At 60.8% G+C, this 10127-nt stretch overlaps 1 protein-coding gene across 1 annotated transcript in view; it reads left to right on the top strand.

Annotated features, from left to right (window-relative positions):
* Positions 1-349: 349 nt before the first annotated feature.
* CEP170B (centrosomal protein 170B) overlaps positions 350-10127 on the top strand; it is a 16920-nt gene continuing 7142 nt past the window's right edge. The window contains 8 exon segments of the mRNA XM_006903687.1: positions 350-454; positions 3576-3665; positions 5427-5505; positions 6204-6262; positions 7661-7802; positions 8304-8408; positions 8501-8980; positions 9786-10125. Of these exon segments, the coding sequence (XP_006903749.1) occupies positions 350-454; positions 3576-3665; positions 5427-5505; positions 6204-6262; positions 7661-7802; positions 8304-8408; positions 8501-8980; positions 9786-10125 (1400 nt within the window).

Here is a 10127-nt window from a genome sequence, read left to right as displayed (position 1 = left end):
CTGTGTCTTCATGCAGGCATGCTGGGAGAAGCAGTGCAGAGGTCGTTTTCTGGTCTGTGATGCCTGGGCTGGCCACACTGGGTTCCACAGGGAGGTGCCTTGGGTCCAGGCATGTGGACACACCTGGGTCCACACATAGGTCAGGTGTGACCAGTGTCCTCGGAGCTGGGCATCACTCCACACACAGCTCATGGAGAGCAAGAAGACACTTCGTGTGGGACTGTGGGGGCAGCCCGGTCCACAGGCCGAGTGCTGGGCATGTGGTATCTTGCTGAGGAGTGGGGGCTGCTGTGGCCTGGACGTGCTGGCCTCACGTGCCCATCCTGCCCCCTCCAGGGCTGGCAGCAGGATGAGTGTCACCTCCTGGTTCCTGGTGAGCAGCTGCGGGACCCGCCACCGCCTGCCCCGTGAGCTCATCTTCGTGGGACGGGACGAGTGTGAACTTGTACTCCAGGTGAGGGCAGGGGTGGCACCTGAGGGGGAGGAAGGCAGGCATCAGGGAGCACGGGCAGCCACAGGCCCTGGGGGTCACTTGCTCCCTCCAGGCTGCGTGTCACTGCACCGTCTCAGCCTTTGCTTGGGTGTGACGAGGGGCTGCTGAGGGTGTCACAGGTGTCAGATTAGGGACAGGACAGGTGCCCTGAGCTACCAGCCTCTGGTTTCAGGTGAGCCTGCTCTCCGTGATTCTGGGGACCAGCTCCTCCAGCCCTTCCTGGCAGAGCTCAGAGTGGTGATCCAGTCGGCCTAGTCCCTGGTGTGTCTCAGTGGAGGCTGGTGCCCTCCTGAAGTGCCCTGCATCCAGGGAGAGGGGCATCCTCTGGAGGGGAGGCTGGTCAGGCCATGATTTCACCACATTCAGAGTTCACCTGGCTCTTTGGGACACAGATACAGATGAGGGTGCTCTGACCCTGAAGGGCCCTTCCTGGCCCAGGTGTGAGGTGAGGCCTCGGAGAGCAGGGACTCTCAGCTGATAGGGCCGTGGGATTTGGATGGTGAGGCTTTAGCTGATTAAAGCTTGTGGGTGCTTGTGGGGCTACCAATGGCAGAGACTGTGGGGGGGGCTGTGACTAGGGGGTGGTCTTTGATGGTGCGTGTTGTGGATGGAGTTGCTGTGGATGGTGGGTGTTGGGAATGGAGAGGCTGTGGATGGTGGGGTTGTGGGTGGAGGGGCCGTGGATGATGGGGTCGTGGGTGGAGGGGCCGTGGACAGTGGATGTTGTGGATGGAGGGGCCGTGGATGGTAGGATCATGGATGGAGGGGCTATGGGTGGAGGGGCCGTGGAGGGTGGGATTATGGATAGTGGGGGCTGTGGTGGTGGTGGTCTATGGATGGTGGGGGCTGTGATATAATGGCATAATTGCATGAGAGATCATAGATGATGAGGGGCTTTGGATTGTGCGGTCAATGTAGATCTCCTTACACCAGGTCTGGTCCCTTGGGTAATGGGGAGAGACCCAGTGGTGGGTGTGACCCGCTCAGTGATGGGGTCTAGTCCCTGCTGTCTGGAATGGGGAGGGGCCGTAAGCAGAGTGAGGTGGTGGCCTTCCTGGCCTCAGACCCTCCCGCAGCCTCACTCTGGGAAGGAGCCAGCTGGGATGTACCTGTACTTACCTACCCCCCGCCAGGTGCTAGGTTGAGGGGACAGCAGCCCCTTGTTCTGAGGTGGGACAGGCTGCATGGCCAGCAGAGGGACAGGTGAGGGGCACAACGGGTCACTCTTATGACGGTGTTATCGAGGAATGGCAGGATCCCTGTGGACAGGGCTCAGCTGCTCTGTGGGCACAGGTTGTGGGGCCTGGGGCATCAGGGTCACTCAGGCTCTGGTTGAAGCAGCAGGGATATTGGCCTGGACCTCCGTGGGCAGAGATGCCAGGGCCAGTCAGACTCTGGAGGCTGGGCCATGTCCTTAGCTGCCATGGCCACTAGCACAAGGTCCCTGCTATAGGCCCTCCACAGGGTCCAGGGTGCCATAAATGGTGCAAACATAACAGGTGATGGACCTCGGACTCCAGCTGTGACCCCTGCTACTAGGCAGCTTGGGTAGCTGTAAAGTCCCAGGGGCTGGATCTATGTGCACCTGTAAGTGTGGGCACGTTACAGTGGCACACACAGGTGTAACAAGTGTTAACGTGGGCATGAGTCAGCAGCATGTGTGAGGGCATATGTGTGCATGTGAACCCCTATATGGACATACATGAAAACATATATGCACATGCTGATTCTGCTGGGGACGACAAAGCCAGGAGAGGAGGGTGCACTGCTGGGGACGGCATGGGGACAGGAGGCCAGGACAGGGTGTGGCCTGATGTACACTCTGACAAGTGGACCCTGGCGGTTGTGTGCTGATGCTTTTTGAGACCATGGGATCATGGGACGTGGACGATGCCTCTAACCTGAGGACTCCATCTGCCTTACTGAATGACTGTCCCCAGCACCCAGGCTCAGGCAGAGGCTGCCTCTGGCCGAGTTGGAGAGTCACTGGGGACCCCAACTCCCTGTAGCCTGGGGAAGGGCTTGGCCCCACATCTGGGATCATCCTAGCCTGACAGGCCCTGGGTGCTGGCTGGGAGAGGGTAGTGGCAGCCTGTTGGTTGGGACAGGGTTAGGCTGGGACTCTGGTGAGGGCCTGTGTGGATGGAAGCAGCAAACACTGGGGCAGGAAACGGGTGGCTGGCACCTTGGGCAGGTGAGGCAGTATGGCTAGAGCAGTGGGGGAGTTGGCTGGTGGAGGCAGGGGGCTTAGAGGGCCTGTGGGGGTGTTGGCACACTGGCCAGAAGTGTCCCCAAAAAGTCCAGGGAGACACAGGAGGTGCTGGCTGGCCGAGGGGTGCCCAGAACCCTGAACAGGCCTGGCCATGCTGGGCACACACCTCCTGGGTCCCTCTTGGGTGAGATGAAAGGCAGAGCTGGTTCTGGGTCAGGGCCTGCTTTCCCTGGGACAGCTGCCTCCAGGTCCCACTGGATCCTGTCTTGGTGGACTTCTGGCAGCATCTCCCCAGATCCTGGACATCAGGTGCTTGTGCAAGGTGCTGGCCTGAGTGTGGAAGGTGGTCAGCTGCAGGGCCTCCCCTGGGAGTCCCAGGTCATCCAGGTGCTACCAGCTCTGGGGAGGTCAGGAGCCTCCGGATGAGAGGGTGGATGCATGGAGGGACCTTTGCACCGCGCAGTGGTCAGGAGGTCCTGCGTGACGTGAGGAACACAGGAGTGTGTACAAGGGCATCGGGGCATTCGGCTGGGATGGCTGTGTGGGCCTCCTGGTGCCCAGTCCCTCTGGGCACTGCCCTGAGCTGTGAACAGGGTGTTCCAGATGACAGTGATGCCTGCTTCCCTCACGCTGACCCATGCAGTGGCCAGAGTATGGAGGACAGCAGTGGTTTTGGGGGGCAGCACCCACGTGGGGAGGTGGGCCAGGATTGGGTGAACTTTCTGTGGTGCAGGCACTGAAGATGTGTGGACGATCTCAGGGGTCTGACACCTAGACCCAGGACGGGCTGGAGAGTGTTGGTGTGTAAGGGGAGCCCTGGGGAGCCTCAAGTTCTGAGTGCTGAGACATCCTGTGTCCCCCCCCCCCAAGTCCCGCAGTGTGGACAAGCAGCACGCCGTCATCAATTACGACCAGGACCGGGACGAGCACTGGGTGAAGGACTTGGGCAGCCTCAATGGGGTGAGTGTGTGGGTCCCTGTCCCCCCACCTAGCCACGCTCCACCCCAGTCCCAGCCTCCTCTCAGGCCTGTCCCTGCTGGCCACACTCCCTCTGAGGTGGCCCTGCTCAGCCCTGGCTCGGCCCCACTCGCAGTCCTAAACTCTCTGGCGTGCCCCCCTGTCCTGGCATTCCTTGAAGGTGGTCACGTTCTAGTCCTAGCCTGACTCCAAATCCCTGCACTTGTACCTGTCACCTTCACCCTGCCACTCTGTGCACTTGCTCACCCCTGCTGGTCCCAGCCCCTCTGTCCGGCCCCACCCCCTACCTAGTCTGTCTTTTGCCTCACCCTGTCCAAGACTCCCTCCTCTCCTTGTGGGGAGTTAAGCCAGCTGTCCCAGGACGGCCCTTTGGGCAGGGATGGAAGCCCCCATGTGTTGGGGCTGTTTCTGCAGGGCAGAGTGGGCATGTCCAGGGGAGGAGGGCAAGAGCAGTGTTAGGACCACCCACAGACGGGGAGGTGGATCCCTGAGATGGAGGGGTCCCTGTGTCTGTGTGTGAGCTGTGACCCCTCTTTTAAGTAAGCTGAATGTGGTGGACAGTGGAAGAAGGGGCGAGAGGGATGAGGATTGGGGATCTTGGTGTCTAAGTGAACACAGGAACAGGAAGACCTCCTCTTGGTGTGTCCTCTGTGTCCAGCCCCTGTCCTGTGTGTCTGTCCTCTGTCCGTGTGTCCATCCTCTGTCCTTGTGTCCGGCCCCTGTTGTCCTCTGCCCATGTGTGTTCTCTGCCCGTGCAGGTGCTGCTGCCTTCTGGCTCTTTTTTTCCCCTCATTGGGTGGACAGGCCCTGACCTGGAGATTTTAGCAGCTTCCCTTTGAGGATGACCAGCCTCCTCTCCCCCTCACTGGCCTGTCCACTGCCATACTCAGCCTGAGATGGGGGAGGGGGCCTATAAACGGCCTCCCCTCACACATCATTGACTGGGCTCTAAGCCAGCCCTGGGCACTGTCCAGCAGCCTTCACAGTGTTCCCAGCCAGGGCACCTCGCCTCCCCTGTGGTGGGTCTGCCCATGTTTGCTGCCCCAAGCCCTGGCCCTTGGCTTGAGTGGCTTCTCCAGGCTCATGGGTACGTGCAGGGCTGGGCAGTGCCCCGGCCTCCCAGAGCCCTGGCCGGCTGCCTGCCTGGCAGGCTCAGCCAACGACTCAGATTGGTGGCCTGTCTGCAGAGCCACGCCATAGACCCCATGCCAGGACTTGGGCTAGCCATGCTCTGGGCCTGTGCTCTGCTCACTGCATGTGCCCCAGGCCTCCCTTTACACTCCTACATCCCACTTCTCCCCAGTGGACCCCACCTCAGTCCTGAGAACCTCTTCTGTCTTCTGTGGTCAAGTTCTGTCTTCTCACTGGCCCAGTGACCACGCGCCCCTGCCGCATGGCCACCGGCATCCCTGAGCGTGTGCTGGGCCCCTGGACTCCCTATGATAGCCCCCTGTGGCAGGGTCTTCCAAGCAGGAACAGCAGCACCCCGATGGGATAGCCTGGAGGGCCAGTGGCTCCGTGTGACCAGGTGTCTGGACAGCTTTCTGTGTCCAGATGGTCCTATGCTGGGACACGTGGCCACCTTGGCTGACGTCCTGCTCCTGGTTCTGTCTGAGTGGAGGGAAGGTCTGATGCTCTTGAACGGAGGGGCTGGGACTTGGAGGCGAGCTGCAGGACCCCGGCTGTGGGCTCCAAGAGTTCTGTGTGCCCAGTCACAGCCACCTTACCATCCATCTCCCTCAGACCTTTGTGAATGACGTGCGCATCCCGGACCAGAAGTATGTCACCCTCAAGCTCAACGATGTTGTCCGCTTCGGCTATGATATCCTCTGTGCTGGGTGAGGGACGGGCTGCCAGGAGTACCGCAAGGACTCCAGCCACCAGCTGCCCAGCCCAGGCCACATCCTCTGCCCTGCAGCCAGAAGGGCCAGAGAATCACATGACAGTGTTTGCCCTGCGACCCTGGGACCCAGAGTCCAGTGGGAGGGGTGATCCACGTGTGTGTGGGCCCTGGGTGGAGTTGACCGTGGTCCTGAGAGGATCTGGAAAGCAGGGCCTCCTCGGTCAGCCCGTCCTCACGTCCTTGGACACTGCAGTGGTACATCTGACCTGTGGGTCCAGCTGCTGGTTGAGGGTCCTGTCCTCAGGAGGTGGTCTGGGTAAGGAGCTGGAGGCTTGGTCTGGGCCCTGCTTGTGGGCAGTCTGCACTCTGGCCCCAGCCTGGTGTGAGTCGGGGGTGTGCACTGGCCCCTGGCCTGGTGTGAGCGGGGGTGGGACTGACCCCAGGCCTGGTGTGAGCGGGGGTAGTGGACTGCAGCAAGGACCCTCAGTGGCCTCTGACAGTGGCCTCTGGTCATCGCAGGTCACAGCAGCTGCTGGCTCTCCTGGGAGGGACACCCCTAGGGTGGTAGGCAGGGAGCCCAGGATGTGGGGGTGATTGTACAGCAGAGGCTGGCTGGACAGTGTCCATGATCCTTCTCAATGCGGCCTGAATTGCCACTTTGTCCTTAACATGATCACATCCCAACTTGTATGTGCTGGAGCGTGTCCAGCACCGGCTTCCTGAAGAGGCCCTCAAGGTCAGTGCTGCCTGGCTGTGCGTCCCAGCAAGACATTACAGCCCCTCGCCCAGAGCCACAGTTCCCCACCTAGCAGCCATGGCCCCATAGCCAGAGCCCCGCAGCCACCACCCTCAGTACTCCCTAGTCTTTGGGCTTCCCCAGTACGTGAGCACAACCTTTACAAGCCCAAACTGTACCCCTATTCATGTCCAGTAGCTTGGTTCCCGCAGTTCCGCTCCATCCCTTGCAGACCTGCCCCCGTACCTGCAGCCCAACACCCCAAGCTGCTCAGGGCCACCCATACTGATGCCAGAACAACCCGGGCCTGCACGGCTGGATGGCTTTGTCTGGCAGATGGGAGGGGAGTTGTTCCCCAGGTTGACACAGCTGGAGGCAGGAGGGGCCAGAATAGGTGCCCAGGGTCCTGCCATCTCCTGCAGAGGGGCTACGCCCTGAGGGCAGAAGGGCCTGGCCGGCTTTGGACACTGTGACCCTGGAGCAGCAAAGCGAGGGGGCTTCTGGCATCACCTGGAGCTGAGATGGAGGGGTGGGAAGGAAGAAGCCTCTGGAGGCCAAGTGTCCTGTCCATGAGTCAGAGTGACCTGAAGCCAGACCCTTGCCCCATGGCGGAGGAAGATGGGCCCTATACCTGTAGACAGCAGCAGGGCAGCGCCTTTGGGGACCCCCTGGAGTCCTGAATCTAGTGTGAGGGGCTGGGTTGGGCCCCAGCAGCCAGTCTGCTCTGCCTGTGCCCTCCCCAAGCGTAGGCTATCTGGGTCCCATAGCTTCACCCAGGGCCCGTACGAGTGGGCACATCTCAGCCCGTATCCCAGGGGCCCTTGGACAGCACAGGCTGAGCCGCCTAGCTGAGACCCTCAGCCTACAACGGCAGTGGGAAACCTTGAACAAACGGTGAACCTGCTTGGCCAGCTGGGCCCAGTGCCCAGACCCTGCAGCTGACACATTCATATGAGCGTGTATGAACACACACACCAGTATGCAGAAGAGGTACCTGTATGAAAGTGTGTGTGCACAGAGGTGTGTATGTGAGCGTGCATGCATATACCTATATCCACATGTGCAAGCACAGACTTGCACGCCTATATCCACACACAAGACATGCATGTGCAAATATATACACGATTATGCAGAGACTGACGTGCACCCGAAAGTAGAAATGCACATGTGTATAAAATATGCATAGCTATATGGTTAGCATACACACAGGCACATGCTTTAGATAGGCCACAACTCTGGACTCCCCGTCCTTCTGGTCTGTGCCCTGGGGAAGGTGTCCTCACCCCCTACCCTCCCCAGATAAGCCCAAGGACCCCCAACCTGGGTGTGAGTGAGCTCTATAGTGTGGCAAGCCCTGCAGCACTGGACTAACCCTGCCACCTCCCCGCCTGACCGCAGCATGAGAAGTACACCAGCCAGCTGCAGGTGAGCGTTGTCAAGGGCTCGGCGCCAAAGAGGAGTGAACCACTGCCGGACCATACACCGTACTGCGAGTCTTCGAACCCCAGACCGGAGAAGGGGGACCGGAGGCCAGCGACAGGTGGGACAGCATTCTTGCTGGTTTGGGTGGAGCGTGTGCGGCGGGGCCAGTTCAAGGGGTCATGCTGAGGGCTTGGCTACCCCAGCAGGCAGCCCTGGACAGAGTGGTGGGTGGGGGCTCTGGGCCCAGTGCTGCGGAGACTTCACAGTCTGTTACTGAGGTCTCCAAAGACGGAGGACAGACAAACATACAGCCCAAGTGGGCCAGGTGGCAATGGTCATCAAGCCCCTCTGGTCACTGTTTATGACAGTTTTGGAGAGAGCTACCCCCAGCTGAACGCCATGGTGATCAGGGCCCTCAGGGTGCCCCTCTGGTTGCAAGTTCCACAGGTCAGAGAGCCTGGGGTCCTGAGATCACACGTAAGGGAACAAGTCTTCCTGTGCGCAGGAATAGGTTCCTCAGGAAGCTAAGCGTCTGAGCCCAGGGTGACTGCAGAGTCACCCCAGGTTCCCATCCATGTTGGAAGCCCTGAGGACTCAGCTCTGCTCTCCCCCTCAGCAGAGGCATCCACCTACCGCACCCCCCTGTACGGGCAGCCGTCCTGGTGGGGAGAGGATGATGGCAGCAGCCCGGCTGAGGACCAGCAACAGGCAGAGCCTGAGGCAGGTAAGTCCCAGAGGCCAGGCTGTGGCCAGAGGTCTGGAGGTGGTGGGTAAGTGCGCTACTGGGCAGCCCAGCTGAGGACAGCCTCTCCTCAGAGCGTGCCAGGGACCCAGCCCAGCAGGACGGAGAGCTGACCAGCACACCTACGATCCAGACCCCCGATCCACAGGGCTTCCCGTTCCGCCGGGAGCCCAGCTACTTTGAGATCCCCACGAAGGAGTCCCTGCCAGCTGTGTGCTCCCCCGAGTTGCCAGTGCACGAGGCCCCCACCAAGGACCAAGAGCTAGGCGAGTGTGGGGTGGCACCCGTGGTACAGAGCCACGCCTCCTTCACCATCGAGTTTGATGACTGCAGCCCAGGCAAGGTCAAGATCAAGGACCATGTCACCAAGTTTGCCCTGCGCCAGCGGCGGCCCCTGGGCAAGGAGGCCACGCCTGCTGAGATGGTGTCTGCAGAGAGCAAGGTGGCCGACTGGCTGGTGCACAATGACCCCAGCCTGCTACGCCGAGCTGGCCCGGGCGATGACCGGCACAGCACCAAGAGTGACCTGCCCATCCACACCCGCACACTGAGGGGTGAGTGGTGTCCACCCCCATTCACCTAACCCATTCTGTCCACTTCCACCGACGCTCCAACCACAGCTGTCACCCCGTCCACCCTCATCCACTTTGATCCACTCCCCCAGCCCCTACCCACATCTGTCCACCCCATTTACTCCATCCATCCTGTCCACATCTGTCCACCTCCAGCAATCCTCGATCCACATCCGTTCACCTCCATTCACCCTTATCCATCCCATCCACCCCCATTCATCCTGTCCACGGGTCTGCTCCCCAACCCCCATCTGTCCCCCCTCATCCATCCTGTCCATCAGTCCTGTCCACATCTGTCTACCTCCTCTGATTCTCCATCCTCATCTGTTCATGGCTGTCCACCTCTTTCATCCTCATCAGTCCTTGTCCACATCTGTCCACTCCAACCAACCCTTTCCACATCTGTTCACCTCAATCCATCCTGTCCACCCTACTGATGGTCGTTCATCCACATCTGTCCATCCCTGCCCACCTCCATCTACCTGTACCCACTCTAGACCACACTTAAACCCTGAGAGGTTAGTACTTGTCCACCCCCTCCATGCCCGTCCCCTAGGGGTGCCAGTCAGGCAGCTGCAGCCCCAGGTCCGTGGGTGCTGGGTTTTAGTACCCATCTCTGAGGATATGGGGGCTCGAGAGCAGCAAGGAGACTGGCTGATTTGGTGTTTCAGTGGATGCTCCAATCCCTGCTGGGGTGTGGAGGTCCATAGCATGTACGATTGTGTGGGATGACCATGTGTGCGCTGACACCCCACCACGGCTGACCAGTCGCCTGGCCCGCTTACAGGCCACAAGCATGAGGATGGCACGCAGAGTGACTCGGAGGACCCACTGGCCCCCACGGCAGCCAGTGCGCCTGTGGAGACGGGCACAGAGCAGCAGGCCCGGCTGCAGCGCCAGATCAAGCGAGACCCCCAGGAGCTGCTGCACAACCAGCAGGCCTTCGTCATCCAGTTCTTCGACGAGGACACGCCCCGCAAGAAGCGCTCCCAGTCCTTCACACACACGCCACCCTCGGACCCGAAGGCCGACAGGCGCCCCCGTGCACCGGTCCCCACCGACAGGGACCGGCCGGGCGGCCCCTGGCCCCAGCGGGCTGGCTCGCTCAAGCGGGAGAAGCAGGAGGAGC

This window comes from Elephantulus edwardii, unplaced genomic scaffold (genome assembly GCF_000299155.1).
Source record: "Elephantulus edwardii isolate Elephantulus edwardi_28Jun2011 unplaced genomic scaffold, EleEdw1.0 scaffold00440, whole genome shotgun sequence".
Lineage (NCBI taxonomy): Eukaryota > Metazoa > Chordata > Mammalia > Macroscelidea > Macroscelididae > Elephantulus > Elephantulus edwardii.
The sequence above is the reverse complement of the archived record's forward strand: the minus strand, read 5'-3'. Positions and strand labels throughout refer to the sequence as shown.